Below are 24,597 nucleotides of genomic sequence, written 5' to 3'. Positions count from 1 at the left end.
GCTGCTACTAACATAATTTGGTTATTAGGGGTGTGTGGTAATTCTAACAGTCCCTCAGACATGTAATACAAATTTTAGGAACTTTTGGTTAGTACCTCGTATTAATGGTGCAAGTTCATTTTTTATAAGGTGTTCAGCAACATTAAATGTTTTAACATTTCTGTTTCTTTACTTGTTCTAAAACTCTTGTTTTAAATGAACTATTGGTGTTTCCTAGCTAAAAATATTCAAATTGATCACATTTTATGTTAATACTGCAGTTACAAATTCATAAATAGAATTTTTGCATAGACATTGTGCATATACAGCATTAGCTTATTCATTAATATTCACGGTAGCCTACTGGTTGCTGTAACTGCAACTGCTTTTAGAAGTTAGGAAATAAAAGATATATGTATACATAGTTTTAAATAATTTTATGTTATGTAATATTAATTGTGTATTCGTAAAAAATAAATAAATAATAGCAGTTACTTCATTTTTTTTGAGTTGTTGTTAAATCATGTTAAGATTTATTTCATCAGGATAAATTTTATAAATTTCTATGTCGATCGTTTATAATAAATATGTTTTTCAGGGTCTTAGAACAAGTTAATTTTGAGAAGAAATTCTCTTCATTACCAGAATTCAAGCCAGAAGAATGCCCATCCCCCAGTGCCATATCAGTACCGTCCAGTCCCCATGTATTCAGCGTCCAAACATTTAGGAAAAAACAACAGCAGCACCAGCAACAGCAACAGCAACAGCAGCAGCAGCAGCAGCAGCAACAACAACAACAACAACAACAACAACAACAACAATCACAACATGGTCGTACTAATGGTGGTAATTATCTATAATGATTTTGAAACTATCCTTTCACCAAGATTGTTATTAAAATTAATATTAGATTACGATAGGAACTTGATTTTTTATTAATCTTGCTTTCTGATATTCTGTTTTTCTTTGATGTTGTAACTAAAGAAAGTATTACAATAGTATGCATTATTTATTTTGGCATTCCTGAATTTAGTTCAGACTTAAAAAAAAAATTTGCATGTGTTTACTTTTTATAAATCTTTTAATTTCCCTCTTAAAATTTTGTTCTTTTTTCATCCTGTTGTTTGAAATATTTTTTGTAATCTGCTTTCAGAATATTTAACAAGCACTTTGTTTTGATCTCTTCCTGAATTCTTATCTCTTTAAATAGTGTCTTGAGTCTTGGAAAAAGCCAAAAGTCACATAAAACCATGTCTGCAGAGAATGAATGCTGTTGAACTTAGGTGATGCCAAGTTTCGGTACAAAATTCTAATTGAGTTGCAATCCGTGGGCTTTATCATGATAGGAATTAGTTGATGCTTAGCCTCAGCTGTGTTCATTGCAATTTAACAGCATCATTTTGGTAATGAAGAACACTTGGTAGTACTTCTTGTTGGCAGTCGACATTAAATAGCATATTTGATGAACTATGTCCTAGTAGAGTGAGAAAATTTTCATCGTGAACTGCTCGTTGTTTCTTGATTGGTCTGCCTTCTTCAACCAAAGAGACCATAACATTTTCCATCGAGTTGATTTTGTCTTTCTTTCATAATGTACTGTAAACCCAAGAATCGCATCCGGTTATGATTTTCTTCATAAAATCAAGGTTGATGTTTTAATTCAACATGTCATATGCGATACAAAAGACAACTTTCCTTTTCTCCAATTTACTGTGATTCTTTGCATCTTACAGTTCAAACATTGATCATTAGACAGTATTGATGTGTTTGAACAAAATAAAATTTCTATCTAAAAATACAATCCCTTAAATTGTTTCTGGATTTTTGCTGGTTGGGGCCTGTCAGATGTTGATGTTTAGTCTTCTCTTAAATCATTGTTCTCAAACATTTTTGCTCGCCACCCATATTGAGAATCAAAACTTTTCTAGCACCCTCAAAATTTTTAAACTTACCATCTGTTACAAATAATAATTGCAATTGCTGTTTTTAAGATGCATTTTTAAAAACATTATTTAAACACCATTTAATTTCCATATGTTTTTGTATCAGTACATTGTTTAGATCAGCAGATATGCAGCATTAAAGACAAAAGTGGCCTTTTCTCTTTAAAGTGGAATATTTTGGTTCAGAGAAATCGTATAGACATACAAAAAAAAATTAAAGCTAAAGTCTTAAGCTTTTAAACAATTTTAATGCAATTTACTGAAATAATTTTGTTTTCCCCCATACACTCAATCAAACACGAAGAAAAACTTTAACATTTTTTAAACCTTTCTCGCTGGTTTTTTATTTTTAATTTGATGATTTTTTAAACCTGAAGTATACTGTCAAAAAGTAGAGTATTGAAGCTTTAATTATTTTATTTTTATTCGTCTCTAAGCCTCTTGGTTGCAAAGTTAAAGTAGTTTGAATACAGTCATTTTTTATCATAAAATATAGGTTTCCCTTTAATTTTTTGTACTAGTGAAGTAGATATTTAAGTTTAGTTGAAAGCATACCACCTGAACGCCCCCAATTTTTCTATCACCCTCCTAAGGTGTCCAGTGTCCACAAGGGGGGGCATTATTGCCCACTTCGAGAACAAATGTTTTAAATGACTTCACTACTTCTTAACATAAGATTGCTCATAGAATCAGTATCAAAAGCCATTTTTATCTGCAAAAGTGTCTTCAATTTTGTACTACCCCACCCAGATTTAGACAAAAATTAAATTCATAGACTTTGATTAATCTGTTCCAACATTTTCAATCAAGACAAGAATGCTACCAACACATTCAGACCTGAACATGACAGCTATCTGGCAGCAACTCTGGAAAGATCGCATGAACTTACTACAAAACAGGGTTCCTTGGGGCACTAGTCCCTGCAATGTAACTAGTTGGCTTGAAAAAAAATAAGTTCTGTACTTTTTGATTAGACCTTTTTATTTAAGTTTGTGTTTTCGTGTTATTATATATCTGTTTATCATATGAACAGTGGATAAGGGGGCTACGTCTAATTAGAAGTTTTCTTTTCTAATAGGGTTTGAAAAAGTCATTTTAAGTAAAAACTTGATTTTTTAGTAAAATATACCCCTTTATATGTCTATGTGATTGATAGATTTTCAAACTTATTAAGTTTCTCATAAAACTTGCTTGTATAATGTTGCACAAATTAATGATAGAAACATTGCACTGTAAGGGGGAATTTTAGTTAAGTTAATCCATTGCTCTTTGCAAGACCACATGTGTAGATTACTTTGTAAACAGACCTATGCTCACAATTGTTTTTTTTTATAATCCAGTACAAAGTTACATAAGTAGTGTTTTGTAAGATTTTTATTAGATTTGTTTAATTCTTGTACAGTGAGTTCAGTTTTTACTGTATATTGTGGAATTTTTTATTTTCTATCATTCAATTTAATCTTAAATGGTTATTTAAAAAAAAAAATCATAACTTTTTTTGAAAATTCTCTAATGTTTCAACATCAAATTGCAGCACAATGTAGGATGATTTTAAATGTCAATTTCATTATCCTTCTGGAAAAATAGACAGATTCTGATGGTTCATGAAGGAAGGGAAAGCGTGGTGTTAGATAAAGAGACTACTTAAAAAGATGATGCCTTACCGGTTGGGTTATCTAAATTCAATCCTAAAGTCAATTTATTTTATCTTTAAAAGGAAATGGCTCTGTGTTGAGATTCATGATACACCTGTGAGACAAAGGTTTCCCTTTTCTTTCTGTCTTTTTTTAAAAGCAGGAAAAGGTTCATGAGTGAGAATAACATTAGACTGGCCAGGAAACAACTGATCTCAATGCTATTTGAGAATTAATCTGGCACATGTAAGAGAGAAATGAGGGAGCTAGATGACACAACAAAGAAGAAAACTATTAGCAGTGCAATTCATATATGGTTTTGAGATAACAAATTTAAAGAAAAATGTATAAAACTAATCCAAATTATACTGAAAATGAGTAAAAAAGGTGATAAATAAAGGTAAATGTATTTCATATTAACAAAATCAAACTCGTGTAATTAAAATATAAAAATTTATTACATTTTAAAAGTATTTACATTAATTTACACATCACTGTAAATCGGTTTGTTTGGTACTTTCTAGTCATCAGTTGATGAATGGTACATTACAATATAAATTAAAAATTTAATTTAAATAGTTCGATTTTACATTAGTTTAACTGCAATCTTTTTACAGTCTTTTTTTGTAACATTTGAAAAATAGGTATGTATGGTAGTAACATTCAGCAAAAATTTAGGAAAGCAGTTAATAATATGATCTTATACTACATCTAAATAAACAGACATGATTCTTTTAAAGTTAAACGAATAGATGCTTGTGAAACAGTTTTGTTTTTGTTTTAACTGGTTAATACTTGCATTTTTTATTAATTTCAGATGAAGAATCTGGATCCGATATATCAGCAACACCAAAGTCAGCCAAATTAATCGGTAGTACGTTCTTCGGTCCTGATTTTAATTTAGATGCTTTCAAAGGTAATTAATATTATAGTATAAATTTATTATTTAACAGTTCTTTTCTTTATTTTTCTCTTATGTGATTGAAGGTAATAAAGAATATGAGATAAAAAAAAGTAGTAATAATAATACAAAGACTTCATGAGTGCTTTTAGCAAATTTGTAATTTATAATGAAGTCCTGAAATAAAATGCCATACGATATCCTAGAAATTCCAGTTTCTTAAAAAACTGTTACATGAAAGAAAAATAATTTAATTAATTTTTCAACAAATCTACCTTTTATGATTTTGTGGGGATTTGTTTTGAAATTTATTATTTGTTAAAGTCCAATTGTTTTTATAAATAATCAACATATCTTTTCAAAAATTAATAAGTGTGTATTTTTGTTATTAAATTTTTTCACTCGGTTACATACTGTCATTTTTTAAAAGAAAGAAAAAAAGAGTTTATTTTGTAAACTTTTAAATTTTTTAATTAAATTGGAATATCTTATTTAAAGAAAATAGAAGAAAAAATTATATTAATTTGCAATTTAATGTAATTTAGTCATTTGTATTCATTCCAAAGCACATTTTTTTTACATATACGTTGTACTCTTATAATTTTTTTCAACATGTAACAAATTTTTTTCAATGTCTAAAGTTATGGAAATGTTTTAGAAAAAAGAATTCTTCCTATAAATTATTAATATCCTTTCTTTCTATTAAAACAGTATGAATTATATAAGAATCAGTACGATAACAAAAATAAACATAAAAAAATGAGTCATAGATACTGACCCTTTCTTGCTAGCGCATAAACCTGATATCTGCTATCAATGCCAGTTTAAAAAAAAGAAATCTGAAATAGAGTCATGAGACAAGAGTCATCAAAAAGACAGAGTTATGAAGGGTTGAAATAAATAAAATCCATGAAAAGTGGGAAACACATTTAGTTCATTAATAAAAAATCCAAAAGAGACTCCCATAACTGGGCCAATGCTACAAGCAAAGCTCTTAACACTTTACCAAGAATTAAAAACTGAAAACAAACCAGATTTTAGTACAAGTGTTGGGTGGCTAACAGGTAGAAGAAACACTATGGTGTGAAAGAATTCACTATTAGTGAGAAAGTTTTATCGGCAAATGATGAAACTCGTGAAATCAGAGAAACACAACAAATTAATCGATGACAAAGGTTTACTAAGAAAACAAATTTATAACTCTGATGAGACAGGGCTGAACTATTGAATGACTATCAAAAATGCTAGCCCATAAAAAAATATTTCTGCTACCGGTTTCAAAATAAGAAGAAAATCACGTAAAGAAATATTTAACTACTAGAAATGCCTCCTACACATACGATCTACCGGTTTGGTACCGAAATCAAAAAGCCGCCTGGAAGAACCAAATAATTTTTAAGGAGTGGTTTTTTTTTTCATATTATCGGTACAAAGTTAACTTGGCATCAAAAGGTTTTCCACCGAAAGCTATTCCAATCCTAGACAAAGCGATTGCACACCTCATTGTTGAAGAACTTCATGATAGAAAGATAAAAACTTTAACTTTACCTTATAATATTGCATCGTTCTATCAACCAATGGACCGAGGTGTCCTTGTAACAATGAAGAAAAAATACAGAAGCGTGTTACTTTTGACTCTAATATTGGCGATCGATTCATGTGGAGACGAACAAAAATTAAAAAAAAAAAGATTTACTAGATGTAGTGGGGTAGATTTCCAAGTGTTGAGAAAAATAAAACCTGTAAGTATTGTTTGATCATAGTGCAGGTTACTGGATCATTCAGGTAATGAATTCTCTGAAGATGAACGTGAAAATTACAATTCTGATTTAGTCACTCTAATGAAGAAACTACCTGATCTCAAGGAATCTACATATAGTGACATAGATGACTGGATGGAAGAAGATAAAACTGATCTTAGTGACGATAAGATTGTGAATGTTAAGGACTATAACGAAAATGAAGACCGGCTGGATGAATCAAATAAAATGACCCGCACTGAAATTTTTTTGATGGTGATTGAATTGGCATTACGTTATTTTAAAGAACTGAGAGCACCAGCAGGTGACGTATTATTTCTCTGTCAAATTCTCAAAGAATCATAATGAAAGAGAAGGGCAAACTAAAATTATGAACTTTTTCACTAAAAAAAAATAATTAACTAGTAAGTATGGATGTGTAAGTATTGCATATTTGTATTTAATTTTATTTTACTTATGGTGAAAAATAAATAGTAATAGATATCATTAAGACTGTTTTTATTTTTATTACCGTCAACCTAACTTCATTCTGTGTAACTAGGCATTCACAGTTACCCAACTTGACTTCAGTCTACATTAAGCCAAATTTGCAGGATTCTGCTATATTACTAATTAAATTAACTTGAATTTTATTCAGCTTCATGTAATTTAAATGTGAACTCAATATTTTATAACTAAATATCATTATCAGTATTTTTTTTTTGATAAGCGAGATCATGAACAAAATCTCAAGGTTGACCTCTATAAGAAGTATAATTGAAAATGCAACCATATTGTTAGGTAAATTACATGATATTATACAAGCATTTAACTTTGTGATTACACATCCCGTACTAATAATCACTTCATAAAAGCAGAATCATCTTGGTAACACCGTACCCTTATAAGATGTGATAAAAAATCATGAGAATTTCAATTTTTATCAAAATGAATTTACTTATTCTTCTGTATTGATATTGTTCTCTTGAAAGTAATCCCCTGTAGATGCGACAGGGGATTCAGGGGATATTCTATGTTTCTTCTGATTTTCAGAACATTCATAGCCTTAGCTCACAATTTTTATTCTTTATTTCATCTATTGTCATAAATCATTATCCTTTTAACAATCAGTTAATCAGTGGGAGTTAGGAAAAAGGCTCAGGCCATATGTGGAGAATATGAAGGCATCAATATGGTATTATTTTTGTCTAATTAATCACAAATTAATAGTGAAATGTAAACTGGAACATATTATCATGGTGCAAAATTGAAATGTTGTTTGTCAACATTTGTGGTTATTTTCTTTGAATTGCCTTACGTAAGCGGTCTAAAAAAGCTAAATAAAGCTGTTTGTTGACCTTACAATCACGGTAAGAATTCATAACAGACAGTGAAATTCTATTTGAAAAAAAAACAGTAAGGAGAACCTTAACATTCGATCAAACTCTGAATGATTTTTTGTTCTTGGTTCTTCAAGAAACTTCCATCGGGACAATGGACCTTCTTTTCAATATCATAATCATTCACCTACCTAGGGTTTCATCATCTGTTACGACAGATTTCAATAATTCTGAGTCATCAGCCGTGTCAGCTAAAATTGTTCTGCAATGTCATTTTTGTTGAAAATTCAACAGGTTGTGGTTTAAATTTTGCCGCTTCTTGTTTCACACCCAAAATGTCAGTCAAATTTCACATGACCTTTAAGTTTCTCACCTCTTCACCAACTTCTCTTAACGGTGATTGGATGATTATTGATTACAACTTCTTTTATTTAGTCTATATTTTCATCAGTTGATGTGTTGTGTTTTGTTTCATTGGTTGTTGACGTCCAAGCCTTTTGTCATTTTCAATGTATTCATAGTCTTCTTGAAACCATTAAAGAGCGAGCTACTAAACATACTTGCCAAAAGTCTTCATTTCCACCACTTTATTGTACTTTATTCCATTTTTAATGCGCGCCTTTGTTTATTCCATAAAAATAAATTAAGTTTTCACTATATTTAACTAATATATAGGCTGCCAAATTTGAATTATGCATCTAATATGGCTGAAAATATTGATATATGTTGTGGACATTACTGTCATCGCATGGGCGATAGCCAAATTTAATTGAAAGGACAAGACATTGCATTAAAAGATTCTCATCATTTTTTTATCTCACCTCGTATATTAAGTGTTAGCAAAGTATGCCAACGCTTAAATAACTTTCAACAATTAAGCATAGAAAAATTAAATTTAGCAAATGTTTCTACTTTGAAATAAACAGTCTAGTTTTGGTAAGAGACCTCCAGATTCCCAAGAACCCAGAGGGAAGGGAGCAACTCAGAGATTTTAAATGAAAACGGTAGGATTGTAATGTATGATTTTTAAAGGACATTGAAAAGCAAAAATTTTCATTTATATAAACATTGGACAAGGCAACCGTAATCAAAATGGTGGCCATTTAATATTTTTCTAAGCTGCTTTCAATAATGGCCTATAGTGCACTCTGAATAAACAGTCTCATAACAAAAAAATGCACCATTTTTAATATATTGGTCTTTATTTAACGATTTTGATAACAGAGTTATTGAATTGTGTTGTCAGTAATGGCTCACTTATTGTATTGGTAGCCGTGCTGTATAGAGATTAGTGGATCAACCATTACCCATTCTACCTCAATCTATAAACATTCTTCTTACTGAATACTGGAGTATCTATCCTGTAACCCTCACAATTATCAATACTACTTGACTTAAATGTATCTGTTGTAACGTAGGTGCTTTCTAACTGATGACTGTATGATTCATTAGCTAAATGACAGTTTTATTAGTTGGTACTGTAAAGAGAAATAGTTAGGTTGGAAATTAGCTCGTAAATAGTTTTGTTTCTCGTCTATCGATGAAATGGTCGATAACTGAAAATTATAATAGATTCTAACCGATCATCTGTAAATTTATAAATATTGAGTCAATTTGTTTATTTCATCAGGTGGTAATGGGGCTGAAGAAGGTCTAGAAGGAGCATCACCACGAACTCCTAAAACACCAGGAGGTAGAGATGCTGAAAAGGGTCATCGTAGAGTATTAGAACAGCGTAGGCAGCTTGTTATGCAACTATTTCAAGAACAAGGATTTTTTCCTTCGACACAAGCTACAACTGCATTTCAGGTGACTTTTCTAAAACAAAAATTATAAATTTTTTTTTTAACCTTTTTTATTTACTTTATACCTCTTTTAATAAATCATGATCGTTATATGTTCTTGTCTTTGCTTGTCATGAACACGTCGATTACATTTTTTTTTTTTTCATTTAGGGCATCAAATGGTAAGATCATTCACAGAAAAAAATTCCACCACAATGTAGTATAACCAAATCAAATAAGAAACTGCATATAACTGATATCTGTAAAAACCACTTAAATTTACAACTGGTGTAGCTGAGTCAATAGATATTTTAACTTGAAAAAAATTTCCTATTTCCAATAAATTATTGGAAAGGGATCAAAAAAATATGTAGTAAAAGTTTGCCCTAGCAGAATGAATTATTTAATTTGTTAAATTAACAAAAAAATTTCAGTTTTTCATCAATAGCAGTTTTTCTGTAATCACATATAAAAATAAAAAACACCAATCGATAGCTGAGGAAATTTCACATAAAAAAACTCTTTGGTAATTTTTTCTGCGAGCAAAACTAAGGGCGCTAGCACATTTTACAATAAGTACCCAAAATCGTGCTATAGCTATCATACATAGGTATTGTAATTCAAGGGCACGCAATAAATTCAGAAGACCCAAGGCTATAAATTAGTCATATTTTTGAAGTATTTTAATTTCTGATTGTCTACTAATCTGGATCTACTGTGAAAATTTATCAGGTTGTTGATAAAACGCCTATAACAATAAACAAATTGCAAAAAATTAAAGTCAATAAACCATTCTATTCTTGGGCTTACTACCTACTCATTCCATAAAGGATGTCTCTATTTATTTTTTTAATTTTTAATTTATAAAAATTTGAAAATTGCAATTTTTAGAAAATGTGTATTTTGGAAACCTTGGTTAATGCTTTAAACGAATCATTATTAATTTTGTTTTTTTTTTTCAAATATTTTAATTGTTATTTGTAGCAGAGACGATTTTTCAGAAACTTAAATTTTTTAATGAGTTTTACGAAGTGAATGTTAGTATTCTTCGTAAACACATGAAAATGACGCTATAAACAAACTATTATAAAAAATTAATGAAACAGAGATATTTTTTATGCAACTTTATAGATCTATTTAAAAATACATCATTTATAAATATTTAACCTTATATTTGATTGATTTTGCACATTTTTTGCTATTTGTGGAAAAAAGTGGATTTTTGAAAAAATATCCACAATATAGTGTTTCATCAATATTTTGTTTATTTTTAATCTTATGAAAAAATAAATACCACTAGTAGAAAACTAAAGACAATTTTGCATGGAAAAGCTCCCGAACACATTTTTTTAAGAGCAAAATTAAAAAATTATGGACAAATTATTAATTTAACCATTTAGTCTTACTGTATACAAGAAGGTAGGAGGTCTGTTCAGAAAACATTTTTAATTACGTCCCAACGGAGATATTTAGTAATGCGCAGTTGGCAGCATTGCATTTCGCATAACCTCCTCTATAACCACATGTTCTTTGATTGTTGATATCTTGTTTAATTTTTATGTTATTGTTATTTGAGCCCAGCATGTGTAAGTGTTAGTAGTGATTTTTATAATGTGCAATTTTTGGGAGATACAAAACAACGTAAAATTTTGTATGAAACTGGGGAAAACTTTCACAAAATCGTTTCAACTTTTGAAACAAGGTTACGGAGAAGATGCTTTGGGTCATGCGCAATGTTACAAATGATTTTCACGATTTAAAATTGGTCGTCAGTTAATTGAAGATGACCCTCGACTGGGAAGGCCTTCTGTTTAACTGATGACACCCGCATTCAGAAAATCAACAATCTGGTGCATTCAAATTGCCGATTAATTGACTGTCAGAAACTTGCAGAAGAGGTTAGCATCTCGATCGGATCATGCCATGAAATTTTGAATTAAAAAATTGAACATGTATCGAGTTGCAACAAAGTTTGTTCCTTGTTTGATGACCGAACAGCAGGAAGAACATTAGTCTGCAACTTTTTGAATTTGCCAATGACATTGAAACATTCATGCAAAGAATCATAATGGGAGACGAAAGCCGGGTTCATGGCTACGACATCGAGACAAAAGTTCAATCATCACAATGGATTGTTAAAGGATCTCCTTGTCCCAAGAAAGCATGTCAGTCTCAATCCAGTATCAAATTGATGCTCTTTTTTTTTCAATTTTAATGGAATTATACATTTTGAATTGTCGCTTTAATGTGAAACAGTGAACTGTGCATACTATCACTAAGGTGATTTACAGTAGTTACATGAAAAAATCTGCAAAAAGAGACTAGATTTGTGATGAGACAACTCACAGTTTCTTTACCACAACAATGTGCCTGCACACTCAGGTTTGTCAGTTCATCAGTTTTGTGTCAAAAATCAGATTATGTCCTTCCCCAGCCTCCGTTCTCGCCAGACCTACTTCCTTACAATCCTTTCTTTTTTCCAAAATTAAGATCAGTGATGAAAGGACACCGTTTTGATGACATTAAAGTAAATTCATCAAAGACCTTAAAGGCCATTTCGAACGAAGCTATCCAGGAAACACCGCTAGGAAAAGCATGTGAAAAGGGGAGGGGAGTACTTTGAATGGGACAAGGACCAATATAATCTGTAAAATTAATAATAAAAATTTAAAAAAATAAAGTTAGGTTATTTTCTGAACAGACCTAGGTGTAGCACCCAGTTTCCAAGCTACTCTACCTTAGTGCAGTTTTAGTGCTTATTGTAAAATTTGCTAACCCCTTAGTTAGCTCACAGAAAAAAGTACCCAGGGGATTTTGTATACAAGATTTCCTTGGCTATCTATTGGTGCTTTTTATTTTTACTTGTTATTAAAAATAAAGCCATTATTGGTAGAAAACTAAAAATCTTTCCTTAATTTGTTAAACAAATTAAATAGTTATTTGCTCTTTGTCTGCTAGGGCACACTTTTATCTACATACTTTTCCGAACCCATTCCAGTAATTTATTTGCTGTATTGAATTTTTTCTAAGTTAACGCCTTTTTGAGTCTCCGTTGACTCTGCTATTAATGTAATGGTTTTTTTTTGTACAGGAACTAATTTAATTTATTAAATGTGGGTTCAGCCAGCGGTAAATTATCTATATTTTACATCTATACGCCAATATATTTTACATCCTTACGCCAATGGTTTCCAAGTCATTCAATTCAAAAAATATATTACTAAGTATGAATAATAAAACATATTACTTCAAAACGGCTTTTATAATATTTTAAAATATACACCACCTACTGTCAACAGTCTATCACACTTTTAATCATATTAACAAAAACCTTTCGCAGTATAGCTCCTGTAATCTTTAAATTACTTTTTTTTTTATGTTAGGCTTCAGTTCATTAATAGCATTTTCATTGTTATTATTATATTCATTTTTTTTCAAAATTCTTCAGAAAATAAAAAATTCCTGATAGAGATTGAAACTTAGGGGCTATAATTTTTTTTTTAATTAGAAAAATGTATGATATCTTCTGCTGCTGTTGTAGTACTATTTTATAGGCAATATTACCTATCTTTAAGTCTTAAAAGACCTATAAATAATTTAATTACAACACCCTGTTAAATATTTATTTATAGTAATGTTAAAAAAATACTTAATTTTCTTTTTTCCCTGAAATATATTTCTCCTAACACCAGTTTTTTCACTGTGTTAAGTGCAATTCTTGAAACAAACATAAATTTATAATGTTCTATTCTAGCCGCTTTGATTGAATCACTAAATTAAACCATTTAATATTTGAAATTTTTTTCCCTCCCCTCCCAGGGCCAGACCCACATTTAAGTACAAACACGGTCCTGGAAGGTGCCTTTGCCCCTATAATCCCAGAACGAGATTGCACTAGGCCCAGCTATGTCATTCCCAGCCGCCCTGCCCTGGAAGCTAGGACTCGGTCCTTTGCATCTGCCTCAAACAGGGGAACCCCTGCCAGGACTCTGGCAGCTGTCTTAACAGCTCGAGGTTTCATGTTACCTTGAATCTCAGTTTTATCTCTCTTGTCTGATATATGAGATACCTATCCGGCAGGTATCTTTGAATGGTTTTCCTTAGATATCCCATAATGCCTCTCTCCCTCAGTCTCTGGAAGATGGCCTCCCAGCTGATGGAGTTAAATTCATTTTGCACATCTAAGAGCACGACCGCTGGAATAGAATTTTTCTTGTTCTTCAGATGCCTTGTGCAACACTATCCACTATTTCCATCATTTTGCTCAATGTGTCTGTTGTCAACCTCCCTTGTCTGAAGCCATATTGTCTATCACTAAATCCACCCTTCTTGTTGATTTCTTCTCACAGGTGCACTTCCAACATACATTCATAGAGTTTGAACAGATTGTTTATCATGCACATCAGTTTATAAGATCCAGCTGCTTCTTCTGTACCAGGTTTTTAACGAGCATCAGTCATGCTTCCTTCAGCTTTCGGGAATATGTTCATTGGTCAACATATTATTCATCACATCAAGTACCTCTTTTAGGGCCACCTCCTCTAGCATCCTGACAATCTCCACAGGGGTGCCGTTTGGACCCAGGCTTTTATGCAGTTTCATTTTCCTTGCTGCACTTATCAGCTAGTTCATTTTAAATAGATCTGTTTTATCTGCTGCTATTTCTTCCCTTTCTGGATCTTCCTGCAATGAAAAGAAAACTAATGCAGTCTTGCACCTGTTCCTTAGTCAGTGCAGGAAGCCTGCCTTCTGGTCACCAACCGGAAACCTCTCACATAATTCCTTTCTTGTTTCAAATGTAATAAACAATTAATCAGAGAGGCTCTTGTAAGTTTATTATCTTCCAACCCTGATAGCAACTAATATGTTCTTCCATCACAAACGCCAAGTCTATATACGATTGAGACACCCTGCACTCAAATGACGCTTCCTCTTCATTTATGCACAACAGACCCCCATGCATTGATCTTATCGCTAAGGTGTAGACCATACACATTGCTTGTCCCTCCTGAGAATTTGGGAGATTTTGCACTAAAGTCACCAATAATATACTCATTCCTCTATTTGTCTCAATTTCTTCACCTAACTCGTCGAGAAATGTAAAATCGTCTATGTTTATGTTTGGGGATTGGTAGCAGGAAAATACTACCACTCTATCTATCTAGGTTTGCCCACACAAAGCCCTCTGCCAAACCACGTACAGCTATCGCTATACCAGCAGCTGGGAATCTGATTTGCCGCATCCATCATCTGATCTACTTTCCATATTTCCCCTGCCATCCTTGAGATATTTGGTTCCGACATTAGTATCACATCCACTCTCTCCCTGATGGCCACCTCCCAGCAGTGGTCCATCACCAGCCTACTTCTATTCATGTTGAATAGTAAGAACCTCATTTTGGTGCCTTACACACCAACAACCTGTGTCCCCCTTACCAAATAAAGTGCAAACTGATGGCTCTTCACACTGTGCCCAGTCTTCCCGCAATTAAAACATAACTGGGATCTATCCATCCCTCTACAGTTTGTCGACACATGCCCTACGCCCCCCAGCATCTGTGGCACCATTTTTCAAACTCTCTTATTTGCGCCCTGCAGTTGACCCATTCTATTGGTATCCGCTGTTCAATTAGTCTCTTCACCGCCATCATCGTGGTGATAACTGTCACATTTTTTGTATCTCCATAAGCCGGATGTATGGACAATATCTTAAAATCACCCATCTCCCCTGTAACTTTCACTATCACATGTTGAATCTGCAGCTCTGTCGTTTCTGCTCTTGGTCTTCTTCTCAAGGATAGGAACTCTCCTGCCTCCTCCCTTATCACTTCTCTTCATTGTTTTCAGTAAATCAGCATATGACCTGCCATGATCCTTAATAACTATTGTTCTTCTGTCTTGGACTAGAGGCTTTGTTCTCTAGTTCCTCTCCTTCTGCTGGCAGTACATATATTTTAATTAGGTCTTCAGACCCCCTGTATAAATTGCTTAATATCTTCTCGATTGCTACACCTAGTCTACTTCCAGGTATAATCAGGTTGTTGCTTTCGATTCTGCTTTTATTTCCCTTACAGCTCCCAAAATTTTAATCAAAGACGATTCTTCTTTTCCTGTCTGCACAGTGCACAGTATACATCATGTTGGCGACTGGGGTTTCACCTTCCATAACAACAGTATTGTCTTTTGTTACAATGCCAGGTTTTATAATTTGTCTCATCATTGATTCCACAGTCGTGACTTCTTTGTGTTGTCTTTTGGTTAAGTCAAAAAACTGACCAGTATCTTCAATTTTAGATAAGTTGTCTATTATCTACACATCCTTTGTCAGTTCAGCCGGGCTTCTATTCTTGATTTTGATCAATCCTTCATCAATTAACTGATCATTTAGCAGATTTCTGTTCTCCCTTTGTTTGTTCCCCTATGTTTGGGTCGCCTGTGTGATTACTGCAATTGGTGGCGTCATGTCTTTTAGCTCTTTAAACCCTTTATAAATTTTCATTAAATCTTTCTCGTGTTGCACTATGTATTTTTGAAGGTCTGACTCTGTGTTCTGTCAGTGTAAATAAAAGGAGCCCCAGTTGGCTCATCAGGTCCTCCGTATACCCTGGTAGTGTATCTTCAGATGACATGGGCCTGTTTCTTTTTACCATCTGGTTTTTTAGCCCAGGTCGCTGGGACCAATCGTGAAGTACTCGTTTCAGTAGTCTCCACCAGAGGTAGAGATCTTCGCTTCTCTATCTTCACCAGTTGCTCTAATTCAATTTAGACCCTTGGTATCACAAAGAGGGCTGAAAACAAAGTTCTGCGACACCCCACTCAGTATTTTTTGGGGGGAGTTGGGAATACTTGGAATTAAAACGTATTAACTCCACTATCGAGTTCTTATCACCGAATCAAATAAAATTATAATAGTAACGTATAATGGTTCAACATCCTGCTATCGAAAGATAACAAATTATTGAAATAAAATTGATTAATTCCACTATCCAGTGGAATTTAGTTTATCACTGAACAAAATAAAATTATAATAGTCAGTGCTCTCAATAATTAACCCAAATAATAATCCAACAATGTTAATAAATAAAGATGACCAACTCCCAGATTGTAAAAAGCTCCACACACTCGCAACGAACTAACCTGCACCCTGTTGCCAATGGCAATAAAGTCGTAAAGCTAAAATATTAATAAAAAGTTAAGTCTGTTTTCCAAAATCAATTTAAAGTAAAAAACATATCCAATTATAATCCGCCAACAATTGCTAATCCTACAGACCAGAGAACTAAAACAAAACCAAAAAAAAAACAGAATTAGAACACAGCATACAAAAATACATCTGTACTCAACAGAACCTCTAACTCCACGTTAATGATAAATATCATTATTGTGATATTGCGATTGTCAATTACTATTTAAATTGCAGTTTGTACATGGGAATATAGAATGAAAATTTTGTAATATGAAAAATGCTACGCCTGACCTGTATATATGCATTCAATATTTTGGAATTTAATATATTATATGCTTATAATAAACAGTTAAAAACTACATTTAATAAATATTCTAGTTTTGTTTCTTTCTGTATGATATTGAACAACATTGATTTTGTCAGCATGTTGGTCCTAAAACGTTTTAAGGAAAAATATTTTAAAGTATTCCATCTTAAAAAGATAGTTTATGCACTAATTTTCAAGGAGTTCATGGAAGTTGGCTTTTAATGTTGTTAAAAACTTTAAATTTTAGCTCAAAGAATGACTAAAGTATGCATGGGCATGGTCATGAGTGTATATGGGTGTCTTCTCACCTGTTCCATTTTTAAAAAAATGATTGAATTTAATAATATGATGTACTTATGTAGAACAGATGTGTCAACAAACGTATTTTGAAATTATTTTTTTATTTTCTTTTTATTAATTTATTCTCAAATAATGTTCAAACATGAAAATTGTTGCTCTTATGAACATACTCATACGAATATACTCATTTTTCATTTTTATTTATCAAACACTTGGAATTGAAACATAATTTGTCAGTTTCATAAATTAATAATTTATTTACTAGAATAATGCGGTTAGTAGAGAACTATGGCCGTTGATTTAAACTATTGTAAAAAGTATAAAGTTTTTAAAAATCATAAAGATTTTTAAGTCTTTAAAAAAGTTGTAGTTGTATTTTCAAAGTAATAATCAAAGAATGGAATATGAAAATACAACTCTATTGAAGCAAAAACATAAGTGTAAAATCACAAGAATGGAGACTTAAATTCAGCATTGAGAGTACGTATTGCCGATAGGTAAGAACTGAAGATGAAATTTAGTACCTGATTGGCTGCATTTAAGGGAGAATGCCTTAAAATTATGCATTGTATCCAAACGTGTTATAGATCAGAGATTTCCATTTAAAAAAATGAAGATGGTTACTATGTTAGAAGAACGGTGTAGATTTCAAACATGCCAGTAGGATATTTTCAATCGGTATAAGTCAAAGAAAGTTCCTATTTAAAACACTTTGTAGTTTTTCTAGTTTACAAGATCCCATTAGCAGCACCCTTTGGAACATGTCTGTATATTTCTGCTACTATGAACTACATGTTCAAATTCTGGTTGTATTCTTTTGGACCACCCGTCATTTGTAAGATATTTTGTTTATGTTTTAAATCCATGATCTGTGCAGTCTATTGTCTTCTTAAGGATTTAGTTATATTCAATCTTACATATGAAAAACCTTGTGCTGATCACTTTACACAGTTGAATTGTGTTTTTTTGTCATTGCCATGATATGCAACTATTGCCACAAACAAAAATATTCACCTGTTTGTAAAAAGTATCTACCTTAGTCAAACTAGACAATAGAATACTTTCATGTAGCTCAACGCATATACTTCAACTTGTGAGAAAGGGCCTTTTGCTTCCATTGCGATTTTAAATAAATAACCAAACTATTCAAAATATTTTTCCACCATTTTTTTGCAAAAATTGTTGAAGATATTCTTTTACAGAAATCAAAAGAGCACATTATTGTTCTATGTGCTTAAACAATCTCATTAACACCTTGTGAATTATTTTCTAGTTCATTTATATATATATTCATGCATTTACCTTAACATTATTTTGTGAGTTTATATTTTAAATGATTAATATGGATTTTTAATCACTTCTGTTTTTTGTCTTATAATTAATAATTATATATATTCTGTGATGCTGCTGTGAGCTAGGGTTTTTCAGATCAATTTGGAAAAACCTAGTTTTTCTTGATCAGTTCAGGCAAATATTTTTTTTTACCTTTTGAGTAGCATGCCTACCCGTTACTAACATGATCACAAAATGTATTGTTTTGTACCAATCAGAAAAATTATTTATCTACTAATGGTTATTAGTCACTCTGTATGTATTAGGATAATGTTTTGCATATATGTAATTATGTAATTATAGATGATATAGTTGTGAAATATTTATTATTTGTAGAGTAGTAAAAACAGGCTGGTCCCTAAAAATAATCACTATAATGAATTTTGTGTGAAAAGTGTTAACACCTGATTCAAACCTCATTTCCTCTAGATGAAAGGTATAGATACTACTGCTTTGAGATCGATAAAATTAAATTTTCATTTATTTTCTATTTTACTTATATTGCATACTATTTTTTGTATTGTTGCAGTCTGGTCATGCTGATATATTTCCAAATAAAACATCATTACAGTTGAAAATAAGAGAAGTCAGGCAGAAGTTATTGGCAAATTGTCAGTCGAATTTAACACCTCATGCTCTTGTAAGCCCTAGTGATGCTACTACACCAGGTAACTACCATGTTCCTACATCATCAAAGTACTTTAAACTTTAATTTTACATACTTTCTTTATCAGTAGAAATTTTTCACTTTCTCTGTTCAGAAAGTATTTACCATTTCTCTTCTAGTTCGTACTTTTCTACCGGCACAATTGTTGCTTGTCTAACATAATTGATGATTCCTGACTTAAAACATCTGTATTAAATTTGTCATATTATATCATTTGATGAATATTAAGTTACATGCACTCATTTACTCATAACAGCAAAATTTACAAAATACAATGATGTTTAAGTAATGATGTAAGAATAATCAGTTAAATATATATGTGCATAATGCTTTGACATGTTTAGAGTGTGTTCATCACTGATCTACAGTAGTTGTACAGACTGTTCAGAAGTATATGGTAAGTGAAGATGATTCCAGAAAACTGGTAAAAGGGAATAATAATCCCCATATTTAAAAAAAGGGGACAAGATGTGTAGTAATTACAAAGATATTATACTATTTTCACACAAGGCAAAGCTTTTTGAAAGGGTATTGGAAAACCGCATCAGAAGGAATACTGAGGGGGGTTGGAAGAAGAACAGATGGGATTCAGATATGGTAGATCCACTACTGATGCAATATTTGCCCTGAGACAAGCAAGTTAGATGATGTAGAATTATAATAAGTAGTAAAGGGATATGATAGCATGAATAGGGAGGTTGTGTGACTGGTGCTGGAAGAAGAAATGTGGACAAAGTGGACATGCAGATGGTTAAAGTTATGCGTGAGGGGAGCAGAGATTTGTCAGGATTAGACTGGGAAGGTCAGATCGGTTTAAGAAAACCCACCGGGGTCTAGTGGTGAATGCGTCTTCCCAAATCAGCTGATTTGGAAGTCGAGAGTTCCAGCATTCGAGTCCACCAAAGCCAGATATTTTTACACGGATTTGAATACTAGAACGTGGATACCGGCGTTCTTTGGTGGTTGGGTTTCAATTAACCACACATCTCAGGAATGGTCGAACTGAGAATGTACAAGACTACACTTCATTTACACTCATACATTTCGTCCTCATTCATCCTCTGAACAATTATCTTAACGGTAGTTACCAGAGACTAAACAGGAAAAGAGAGAGATCCGTTTAAGAAAGAGAATGTATTGAGACAAGGAAATGTGATATCTCCACTTTTGTTTATAATATGCAGTTTAGTGTTGAGAAGAGTAAAGCGATTGTACAAGACAGAATAAAGGGAAATTCAACAGACATAGTTATGAACGGTAGAAAAATAGAAAAAGTAAAATAGTTTACTTATCTAGGAACAGTTTTTTCTGAAGATGGGAGAATGGTTAAAGAAATAAATACAAGAGTACAGAGGGCAAGCAGATTTTATCAGGGTGTAAGAAATCTGGTCTGGAACAAGGAGATACCTTTCCAATCCAAGAGTTATGTATAAAGCATACTTTGAACTGATTCATACCTATGAGGCAGAAACCTGGACAGATGACAGAAAAATAGAGAGTCAAGTACAGGCAGCGAAATGAAATTCTAGAGAAGCATGCTAGGTAAGAAAAAAAAGGGTAGGGTAAGGAACAAACCCACCTGCTTGGTCTAGTGGTGAACGCATCGTCCCAGATCATCTGATTTGGAAATCGAGAGTTCCAGTGTTCAAGTCCTAGTAAAGTCAGTTATTTTTACATGAATTTGAATACTAGATCATAGATACCGGTGTTCTTTGGTGGTTGGGTTTCAATTAACCACACGTCTGAGGAATGGTCGACCTGAAACTGTACAAGACTACACTTCATTTACACTTATACATATCATCCTCATTCATCCTCTGAAGTATTATCTGAAAGGTACTTACCGAAGGCTAAACAGGAAAAAGAAAAGGGTAAGGAGCAGTATGATTAAAGAGGTATTGAAATTGGAAAGCCTTGTCAAGTTGCTCGGAAGATCAAAGGTCGTTTGGGCATATTGAAAGGATGAATGATAAAAATTGAAATATTTCTTTACTGATGGTACTTAATTCATCATCGTCTCTTTCAGTTCCTTTAAATTCAAGTTTCCTCAGGTTGGGCCTTCTACAAAATTTCTCAATGTGCTTCGATCCATGAACTTCTCTTTAATTACCCTCATCGTATGCCCTCTCTTATTCACTTCCTCAATCGCCATATTTATCCATCTCATTCTCGATCTACTCTTCGGTCTTCTACCTGTTTCCTTTGTATGCATCATCAATTAATAAATATGGTGATGGGATGAGGGTATTGAAAGAGAAGTTAATGGATCGAAGCAGATTGATTGAGAAATTTTGTAGAACACCCAACCCAAGGGAACTGAAAATGATGATGAATTAAGTACTGTCAGACAAGAAATATTTCAATTCTCGTAATGAAGATTTAAAAATTTGTAGAGAGTACCATATTTATTCAAGTACCCCGCACTTTTTTTCTTGGAATTGGAGAGAAAAAATGAGGGTGTAGGGCTTACTTGAAACCTATGTTTCAAATTATCCTTTAGCTAGGATAATTTATGTAAAGTAAACGTTTTCTTAGAAGTGAATTCAATCACATAAATATAGTTACATTAGGCTTTTGTTTATCAGTACTGGATGCCGCTTATACAGAATACATCCTTAATTATTAACATCCTGTTCATATTATCGATAGGAACGAAGTTACAGTATTTTTATAAAACCGATTCATTCTGTATAGGCTGCATCCGGTTCTAATGACACTACAGTTACAGTATCAGTTACCCATCATCATCTTGTCTATTTGCAATAGTCATTGTACTGTTTGTATATCTGGACGGTTATGTGCATTTTATCTGTTTAGTTTATCTTGTAAAGTTTAATATGGTGATTTATTTTAATTACGGCATTAAATTGTGAAAAACTGCGCATTATAGAAGAGGCTGAAAAACTTGGAAATCGGGTGGCAGGAAGAAAATTTGACGTAGTTGAAAGCTGCATTCGAGACTGGTGTAAGAAGAAACAACTTCTAGTGAAAGGTACTGGTAATAAAAGGGCTTTTCGTGGCTTAAAACAAAAATACACAGACATAGAAAAAAAATTGTACGACTTAGTTATGAAAAAAAGGAAATGCAGTTATACTGTTACGACAGAAATGTGTCAATCATGTGCTGGTGAAATCGCTAAATCATTGAATAAAGTTGATTTTAAAGCAAGCCGTGGATGGATAACACGATTTTTTGCACGAAATGATTTGTCAATAAGACGAAAGACGACCATTTCTCAACAACTTCTGAACAAAAAAAATTACATTTTCACAAATACATAATAAATCTTAGAAAAGATAAAGGCTATTTGCCTTCTCAAATAGGAAACACTGATCAAACCCCCGTATATTTAGAAATGCCATTTGACAAAACCCTAAACAAAAAAGGTGAAAAAAGTGTTACACTGGTGGTAATGAAAAACAAAGGTGTAGTGTTATGCTTCGCATTACTTCTGATCGATCAAAATTACCTCCGTACATTGTTCTTAAAAGAAAAACTCTTCCTACTGTGCAGGTAAATGGAATTATTATCAGAGCACAGGAATCAGGTTGGATGGACGAAACCTTAATGTTAGATTGGATCAGGTGTGTATGGCAAAAGTGATCAGGAGATTTACTTAGTAAAAAAAATACCGGTATACTAGCAATGGATAGTTATCGGGGGCATACGACTGATAAAGTGAAAGACATTTTAAAAAAGGGTATGACAGACCAAGTAATAATTCCAGGCGAATTGACATCTCTATTGCAACCACTAGATGTCTGCATTAATAAACCGTTCAAATATGCATTAAAACAACTGTACAGTAAATAGATGGCTGATGAAAATTTCTTTCTCAAGCCTACAGGAAGAATCAAACGCCCAGATTTTAACCAGATTTGTGTTTGGATAAAAGATGCATGGGAAGGTATTAACACGGAATTAGTAAGGAAAAGTTTTAAAAAATGCGGAATATCTAATGAACTTGATGGTAGTGAAGACGATCACCTTTGGCAGGGCAACGTAGAGACTTCCACAGACATTGACAGTGACTGTGAATAATTAAAAATAAAATCCCATATTAAAAAGTGTATTGAAATGATCCTTTTCAACATGATACTTTCTTTTCGTTTTACTGGCCTACTGATTCTGAACTAAACTGGTACTTATGGTAATTAATTATTAATGTAATATTAATATTGTAATTCAAATGAACGAATTAAACGCTTTACTTTCTGAATATTTTCGTATTTACGTATTTTTTTATCATATCTGTTGCACTATAAAATACCGGTATACACTAGATTTTTTTTTTAGATTTTCAGTCCGCAAAATCGAGGTGCGGGGCTTATTCAGGGGCGGTGGGTACTCGGATAAATACGGTAATTGTACTTAACTACAAACTATAGTTGCACTAATAAAAATTTGAAAGTTGTAAATATTGTATTGTAAACAAAAGTATTCAAACTTGCTTGCTGTTTAAGGAACAAGAAATCTTTTTGACTAAAGATTTGCAGGCATAAAAAATGCCTGCAAATCTAATCTGTAATTATAGTATAATTACATATGTATGCACTATCTAGTTAATTATTCATCATACTCATTTATTTCAAAACAAATGTTTTTTTTTTTAATTTTGCATTGCTCATCATCATTTTTGCTATATTTGTTTTAAATGACTAACTTTCATTATTTTTGTTTTATTTTATTTGTTAAAAAGCAATTTTCATGGTAACTTATGTGTGAAAATTTGAATTTTAACAGTAATAGAGTTTACTTTGACTTATAGAAACATTTTGTCTAGTAATTAATAGTATTTTTCTATATAACAAAACATCTTTTTTGCAGTTAACAAATTTTAAATGTGTATCCTTAAAGAGTAAAAGAGATTTAAACACCATCATCTTTAATGTTTTTTTTTTGTCAATTGATTCATCTTACATTTGTTATAAAAAATGTAATGTAATCTAATTTATTTACAAATGTTTATATATATATATATATATATATATATATATATATATATTTTTATAATTTCAAATTACAGGTTCATCAACATTACCTTCAGGCCATTCCTCAATCAATTCTGTGATCCCTGCTTCATCAAGCAGTTAGCCATTGTGACTCGGATGATGATGATTGTAATTATGATTTTTAATTATTTTATTATCATTATGATTATATACGTATATGATCTCAATATATTATTATTATAATTATTAGTAGTAGTAAATTATAATCAATGTTTTTTTAATGAATGCGCTCGATTTATTATTCTGTGTGTGAGGTGAAGCGCATTTAATTTTTATCTTTGTATATAGTCTATATATATATATATATATTTATATATAAAATGTATAAATAAATGTTGCAATGTGTATACATTGTTCTTGTCTTGATAGTTTAATTCTTATACATATTATATGATGTTCTTCCTTAAATGTGTGATTCTAATTATGTGTATATATATATAATAAAATTATTCTATTTATATGTACGTTAATG

General features: G+C 31.9%; 1 protein-coding gene across 2 annotated transcripts in view; it reads left to right on the top strand.

The window, feature by feature from the left end:
* Positions 1-24,396, top strand: part of cic (Putative transcription factor capicua) — a 116,300-nt gene extending 91,904 nt beyond the window's left edge. For both annotated transcript variants that reach the window (XM_075371209.1, XM_075371208.1), the window contains exons 22-26: positions 578-825; positions 4,374-4,472; positions 9,167-9,345; positions 18,975-19,113; positions 24,140-24,396. In XM_075371209.1, the coding sequence (XP_075227324.1) occupies positions 578-825; positions 4,374-4,472; positions 9,167-9,345; positions 18,975-19,113; positions 24,140-24,207 (733 nt within the window). In that variant the 3' untranslated portion in view covers positions 24,208-24,396. The remainder of the gene's footprint in view (positions 1-577; positions 826-4,373; positions 4,473-9,166; positions 9,346-18,974; positions 19,114-24,139) is intronic.
* The last annotated feature ends 201 nt before the right edge of the window (positions 24,397-24,597 follow it).

This window comes from Lycorma delicatula, chromosome 7 (assembly GCF_047948215.1).
Source record: "Lycorma delicatula isolate Av1 chromosome 7, ASM4794821v1, whole genome shotgun sequence".
Lineage (NCBI taxonomy): Eukaryota > Metazoa > Arthropoda > Insecta > Hemiptera > Fulgoridae > Lycorma > Lycorma delicatula.
The sequence above is the reverse complement of the archived record's forward strand: the minus strand, read 5'-3'. Positions and strand labels throughout refer to the sequence as shown.